This window comes from Populus nigra, chromosome 1 (genome assembly GCF_951802175.1).
Source record: "Populus nigra chromosome 1, ddPopNigr1.1, whole genome shotgun sequence".
Classification (NCBI taxonomy): domain Eukaryota; kingdom Viridiplantae; phylum Streptophyta; class Magnoliopsida; order Malpighiales; family Salicaceae; genus Populus; species Populus nigra.
In genome coordinates this window covers 26,008,394-26,016,191 of record NC_084852.1, presented here as the reverse complement: position 1 = coordinate 26,016,191, position 7,798 = coordinate 26,008,394, and the positions used below count along the sequence as shown (strand labels likewise).

At 31.7% G+C, this 7,798-nt stretch overlaps 1 protein-coding gene across 1 annotated transcript; it reads left to right on the top strand.

Moving 5' to 3' along the window:
- Positions 1-1,336: 1,336 nt before the first annotated feature.
- On the top strand, positions 1,337-3,221 carry LOC133703004 (cysteine proteinase inhibitor-like). Its single transcript, XM_062127387.1, has 3 exons — positions 1,337-1,542; positions 1,637-1,844; positions 2,854-3,221. Exons 1-2 carry the CDS (start codon positions 1,441-1,443, stop codon positions 1,838-1,840), a joined length of 306 nt encoding a protein of 101 aa, XP_061983371.1. The 5' UTR covers positions 1,337-1,440; the 3' UTR covers positions 1,841-1,844; positions 2,854-3,221.
- The last annotated feature ends 4,577 nt before the right edge of the window (positions 3,222-7,798 follow it).

The window sequence follows — 7,798 nt, the reverse complement described above, 5'->3', positions numbered from 1 at the left end:
GTGCATGTGCTAACAATTTTTTTTAATTATATTTAATAAATGTAATTTACAATAGTACCCTCGATCACCTTTGAAAGTTACAATAAAAATAACGTAAATTGATGAAAAAAGCTATTGGGTGAGAGTTCAATTGGTTTTGTCTTTAAATGCATCAAAGTAATTACACCATTCTAAAAATACAAAAATGTTCCTGGATAGTAGCTATTAGATTATTTCATTCCAGAATTAAATTAGTAATTTTACTGTACAAAATAAAACAAAATTACCAAACTAACCCAATTTGAAAAAGACATTCTTACCCCTAAAGCTTAGTGCATTGCCTTTTTTTTTTTTTCCAAGGGTAAATTCCTAATTACCTTATTATAATGATTAGTAATTTGTGTCTTGATGGTTAGTAACTTCCCTTAGGAATTTAGTTTTTTGTTAACTAGTTTATAGGCTTGTGGAAGTTGGATCATTTTTTTTAACATAACAAAAAATGTTTAGGTAATAGAGAACTATATAATATTATTATTAAACTCGGCTTAATGGGTCAACATTAAAGCCTTTCGACTTAACTCATTGCCTACTCTGCATTTAAAATTAAATCATATAGGAGTTATTCGATGTAACCTAGTTTACATGGCTGATCCAAAGGTAACTAGAGGACCAAGAAATTAAAAAAAATTAAGAGAAAAAAAAAAGAAAAACAAAGAAAAAAAAGAAAGGATCAAGTTCGATGTTCATATCAACATGAATATTGAAGTTGCTTTAAGCTATTTTAGCATTTGATATTGTAGTAATGATTACTTCTCATAATGTTTTTTATTCAAAAATATATCAAAATAATATTTTTAATTTTTTTTAATATAAATATACCAAAACTATCTAAAAATATAAAAAAATAATTTTTTTTAAATTTTTATGAAACACTGCACTGAGCGTGTTTCTAAGTAATTCCTAGTACATTAGGTTGCCTGGATCTTTCCACGCAATGGATGAAATACCATAGTAATATCACAATGATTTTTCATCCATCTCATGTATCGTAATTTTTTCTATGTTGAAATAGGTAGTTTGGATTACCTTCTTAACAATTAAGACATGTGCTCGTAAAACACGGCACTGGTTGACGTAATGAGAACTCATTTGTCTTAGAATAACTACTAGTTTTATCAATCAACACGTAATTAATTAGCCGGTATTAGAGTATTCGTTTGGTATGAACTGAAGTAGTTAATTATCCGTGTGCGCCAACTGATCGTCTATGGAAACGGCGCGCCAAAATTGACTAAACCATCGACATCGATGAAAAGTCAAACAGGATAACGATTTTAATCTAAAAAAAATATTAATTTAAAGCCCTCCAATCCACTCCAATGAATTTCCAAAAACATCTTCGTCTTCCTCTCTTTTCTTGACAACAAAAGCAGAGACTCCCAGAAAGAAAGACAGAACGAAATGGCAACAGTAGGTGGTATTAAGGAGGTGGAAGGATCAGCTAACAGTCTTGAAATCGACAGTCTTGCTCGTTTTGCTGTTGATGACTACAACAAGAAACAGGTTCTTTCTTGAAATTCAAAAAAGTAGCTGAATACATTATTTTTGAAGTATTGTTGTTTTGATTCAATTTGATCCGATGCTTGTTTTTGTGCAGAATTCCGTGCTGGAGTTCAAGAGGGTGTTGAATGCAAAGCAGCAGGTGGTGGCTGGGATAATTTATTATATTACCTTTGAGGTAACTGACGGGGGTCACAAGAAAGTGTATGAAGCCAAGGTGTGGGTGAAGCCATGGTTGGATTTTAAGGAGGTTCAGGAATTCAAGCTTGTTGCGGATGCTCCTTGTGATTCTAGCACCTAGCTAGGTATATGTAATTAACTGCATTTGATTTCTTTAATGAATTATTACGCTGTCAACTCTGGAAATTTTAGATTATTTAGGTCATGTTTTGCAGTCGGCTTGATTCACTTTATGATGCTGTTGTTGGAACATAGATCTGGTTTATTTTTTATTTTTTTTTATTTTTTCCCTTTCCTGTGATACGATAAAGGAATGCTTAAACAGCCATGCAAGAAGTCAATAGAACTAAAACTTGTAAGATGCCAGTAGAATTGCATCTAGAAGATAGGAAATAAAAGAATTTTGTAGACCTCATAGCTGTATATCAAGTGATGCACCTTGTTTTTGGAGTTAGAACAACATGTTGGGATGAGTTTTTGGTTGGATGTCTTTTGCAAAATCAACTCAGATTCTGTTTTATTCAACTGGGTTTCTTGTGGCAGGATTATCTTTAACGTCTATTTAAAATGAAAGCCTACAGAGAGGAAATATTAGTGAAGAAAGCATTTTACTTTTATTTGTTTTTTCCCCAATTCCTTGAATGACAAGAGTAAAACTTAACCCACTCGTTATGTTTACAAGTGTATGTTTGGTTTGCAAGCTTACATATGCATTGGTCATTGGGCGGTGGTTTTTCGACTGCAACTCTAGGGAGTGGTGTTCTTCAAGTGCATCTTGTCTAATTGAATTTGAAATAGTGATTCGTCGTAAACCTTTATAATATAAATTGGCATCTAAGCAAAAAATAAATAGTGATTCATTCACCAAATCCTTCTCTGGAGAGGCACAAGACCGTTTAGTTGTGAAATGATTTACATATATTATAACCCTATTCATTATTTCTTACTCTAGTTTATATCAATTTTCTTATCCTGGCATCTTGTAGTCTACATTTTACCCTTTAAGTTACGTCATTGTTTCAGAAAACCATCGATGGTGTAAAGTAGCTAAAATTTTGTTAGTTCAATGGCATCGACGTCAAGCATGATGATGCCAGCTTTTATTTGAGTACTGACGAAGCCTTTTTGATTCAGGTGACTGAAGACTGTATAGTTCGCTACGCTTGGAGTTGATGTTCAAAATATATAAAAGTAGATAATAACGTGAAAAGATTTCCATGTGATGTAAGGCAAATAGTATTTTCTGAACATGGATCTGGAAGATGTTACTCCATATATTTGAATGAATATTGCATATTCATGAATGGTATATCTATGTTGGCTATTTTCTTGATTGTCCCTTGATTACTTCTGTAATTCTTCCCTATTCCCTCTGTATGGATTAGGACTTCATCACTGCTATATATTGAGTACGGTGATAAGTGTAATTATGGTTTTATAAGTTATGGAAGTTCTGTACAGTACAGTCTATGAACTCAATAAGAAACTTCTTCCTTGTTTGTTATGGAAGTTCTGTACAGTACAGTCTATGAACTCAATAAGAAACTTCTTCCTTGTTTGTATGCATGAAAGCAAAGATTGTTGCTTTGCCATCAGCACCACTCCAGTACTTTGAATTGTAGTATATGTTTTCAAGTCCTTGTCAATATTTGATTCAATCTAAACTTTCCCATACATCTCACCTTCGGATAATACATTCCTCCACGCGGATTCAAATTTGGATTCTCAAACCATTGAACAGCGACAGAAGTTGAGTAGATAATTTCAATGGGCAATAATCGAAGCCATTGAAATGCATATAATGGAGACTTGATAATGGAATATGTCTAGCAAACTATCTGTGATGTTTGCCTGTTTGAAGATGCAAGTGTTCAAATATTTCTTAAAGCATGTCCTCATGTACCGTAAGATTCTTGGATTAACATGACATTGACAACAGCATGAATCGACACCAGATGTGAATAACAGAAATTTATGGCAAGATTTATTCTAGAAACCAGCTGCCATAGCTGTGCTGGGGGAGGCTAATTTAGGAGAGGTTCGAACCTGAAACCTACACCAACGCAGCTCATTGACAAAGAAAAACACAACCGTGAATTACTGGTGGTACTCCAAACAGTCACAATAACTAGAACATCCTGCAACTCTTAACCTCCCCATATATGATCAAGTGCTCATGGTCTCACTCGAGATCCGCATATTAATGTGATTGCGATTAAAATGTGTTGTTTCCCTGAAGTTCTGATGATCATCCGCATATTAGGAACGGTTGTTTGTTGCAACATGGTTTGCAACAAGCAATGGCTTTAGTGACTCTTGGCTGATTGGTAATGGTTTCACAAGCCATATGACAAATAATCGGAAGCTTTGCAAGGAGCTCGACAAGACTGTTAATTCTAAATATTTTTTTTTAATATTTTTAAAATATAGGTCAAAATCTTTTTGAATTTTACGAACTTGTTCTAAAATCCATGCAATATTTTTTTAAAACATACCAAAATACTTCAGTTTTTTTTAAATACTCACATAATTTCAAGGATTTTCTTTCCACATGCATTTTTTTTATTTGTTTAGGCCTTGTTTGGGAAAAGTTTATTTTTATTTAAAATAAAATTGTCAAAACAGGCTTACGGGTTTGTTTGCCAAACATGCCTTTAAGGCAAAAATTTTATCAAAACAATTGCAAACCAAACAGGGCCTTAACATTTGACTTGACTTTGACTCGATCAAGTTGACCCGAAACCTTTGATTTGATCATAAACTGAACCAACGATCATTGGTTTGATCCAAAAAACAGACTAGAACCTAAACTAGAATCCAAAATGAATAAAACTTGCAAAAACACAATTTTTTTTGGTCAAAACAAATCAAAACATAGAAAACAAATAATACAAACAACACCAATGAACATTCAAACCAATTCTAGCAACATGAACTCTAATATAGATTAGATTTCATGAAATAAAAAGCATAGAAAGGCTGGAAATCATTCAAGGATCAAGAATTAAGAGTTTATTCACTTTGATTATCATGAAATCTTTACATTTTAGTCACAAAAAGATTTCATTCCAGAACCGAAACCCTAATATTAAAACACTGAAATAAGTTATAAATGCAAAAGAACTATAGATTATTGGTTAATGATGTCATGTGAAGATAAAGATGTAAATAAATGAAACAAAATTACTCAAAATCACATAGCTAAAGCAACGTTCTTGGGAAAATCATGAAGAACATTCAAAGTGAACCCAACAACGTGACTTTTAAACCAGACCTGATATGAACAATCCAAGAACATAGATATGTTGGAAATCAATCCCCGAATCATAATCAAACCTAAAAAATCAATGATTATCACTCAATAAAGCGATTTGGCCAAAATAGGTTTTAATACCAAAACCAAAACCCTAAGATTAAAACTCATAAAAAAAAGTTATTGATGGAAATTAACTCTAGATTATTGACAAATCAAGTTCTCTGAAGTGTTTAGTGTAAGGAAATGTACCAGAATTAGTCCAAATCATAGAGCCAAGGCAACGTTCTTTGAAAGAACATGAAGAACCCGAACCCTAAAACATAGAGAATTTCTCAGTCTATTGTCAAACCTAAAACTAACCTTTTAAGCCCCTAAAATATCTTTTTTTTGTTAACACAAACCATATTGCCATAGTTACACAAGTTTGACTCAAAACAAACAACAAAAAATAACAAATCATAGGGAACATGTATGAGATTCTAATCTTTAAAATTGCCAAAGCTAAACTGCAAGCATATTCAGCAATGTCGGATTCAAAATTGATACTTTAGCATTTCAAAGACTCAAACAAGACCTAAAAACCAAGAATATGCATCAACAAGCCCTAAAAAGACATTAAACACTTACCGCTAATTTTGGCAGATTCCAAAACTATATTATTTTATCAAAGGAAGTCACAAATATATTTTCTTGGCATCCAGTAACACTAACAACAACTCAAAGCAAGATTAAAGAAGAAAAAAACAACACTTTTATGTATTAACTGAAACTAAAACTAAAAATATTATAATATTAAAAGAAGCTCAAAAACATCATTAAGCATGTAAAACAAGCTAGCGGTGTGCCTCATAAACATCACTTACTAGGTTAGTGGTCGATTATACCTACTCAAAGCTTAGAATGGTTACTTCCCTTCTTCCTAAAAAAACAACTTTTGCTCAACTTTTAACTTATCCTTTTAGCTTCTAGATGTCAAGCTATAAACTTGATTACTAACGAACTCCAAGGATAGGCTTTTTCTCCTATCCTTTTCTTTTTATTCCTCCTCTTTTTTATTTTCAGGGAGTATTTATTGGGTTTTGTTTTTTAGTTCAATCAAATCTTGATCACGATAGATCAATGCTCAAGTCTTTGATCAAAATAAGAGGGTTTTGGACAAAGCTTAATAGATGGAAGCTTGATAAGAACCATTTGAGAAGTTTTGAAGTGTGAACACACAAAAAAATAAATGGTTTTTGCATAGTGGGTATCACAGTCATAACTAACTGAGTTGAGTAGTTTTGAAGCCTCGTTGAACAACTTCGATGTCATCGTTGTTGGAGACCATTTAAAATTGGTGGAGGGGTGCACACCTTTTATTTGGATCTAACCTTACATTATTTGGAGGTTTGTAGTTTCATATTCATTCGTTTGAAGGTACCAACTCAATCAGCCAAAACTGCCAAATAAGAAGATGAATAGTGGTCGAACAATGCGTCATTCAATCTATTCATTAAATATGAGTATGCGTCGTTTAGGTTAAATCCTAAAAATTAGGGTTTTTAATTTAGAACTTGGAAAACTTCAATTTAATCATTGTTCTTCTAATTTCTTTTAATTACACCCATAATTGCCTCCTAACTTTTAATTTCATGCAATTCTACTATTGTCAAACTCAATTGTTAGCCCCAAAGTTCAGTGTCTTTTCCAATTCGGTCCTTCGTTCCTGATTTATACAAATTTACCCTCAATTGACCATCAAACAATTATTTGTCTTCAATTTGGCCTCTGATTTTAATCCTTGAAGTCTCACGCCTTTTACAATTTGATCATTAGTTTTGAATTTTTTCAATCAAGTCTCTAATTGCTTATCAAACTTAAATATTTATGCAATTAAGAGAGGATTCATATCACCCTAAGTGAATTGAGAAAAATGTTTCACATATTCTCAAATAGTATTGATTGTAAATCCTTGCGTAAGGTGGAATGAGGTTTAAAAAAAGTTTCAAATTTTATTCAAAGAATCAATGACTATGGTGTTGAGAACAAACATGATATGACATAGTAGACACACTTCATGATATAATGTTTAAATCAAAATATTATTGATGAAAGAATAATAATTACACTGAGAAACTAGTGATTGAAAGGTTAAGTCAAACCACTTATGACTTTCATAAAAAATATTTGGGGGATCATGACATGTTGTTAAACATTGTATTTGATTTTTAAATATAAATCAATCAATTATTGAATTGATAATAAATTAATTTTTTTAATCATATTTTATTTAGGATTATGATTTATATTTGGGTTAACTTATTAGGGAATCTAATTGGTCACACACATAAAAACCATTGGTCAGAAATTAAAATGACATAATTGATCAAGTGTGACTTCATTGTAAATAAATTTTATAAATTAAGGACTAAAATATAATTAATACATGAGATTATAATTTTAGATCTAAAAACAATCAAGTAAGGACTTGATTGAATAAATTTATAAAATTAGCATAAAATAATATATGTAATATTATTTAAGGGTCAAATTGATATTTTATCATTATAGGGTTTTTAGGTTTATCAAAATAGAAAGCTATCCCTCTTATTTTCTTAGGGTGAGTAGAGTACAATACGTAAACACCTAAAATACAAAAGAAAAGAGTCAGTACTCTAATGTATAACAATCCCTCTCTCCTAAAAGGGTTTAGGAGATTTCTCATTGGTGGTTCCTGTGGATTACCGTTAGAAGCCAAACATTTGAATGATTTGTAATGTGCGACAACCTAGCTTTGAAGTAAATATTTAAAGTCCAAAGAAACATTTAATCTTCAGATAATCT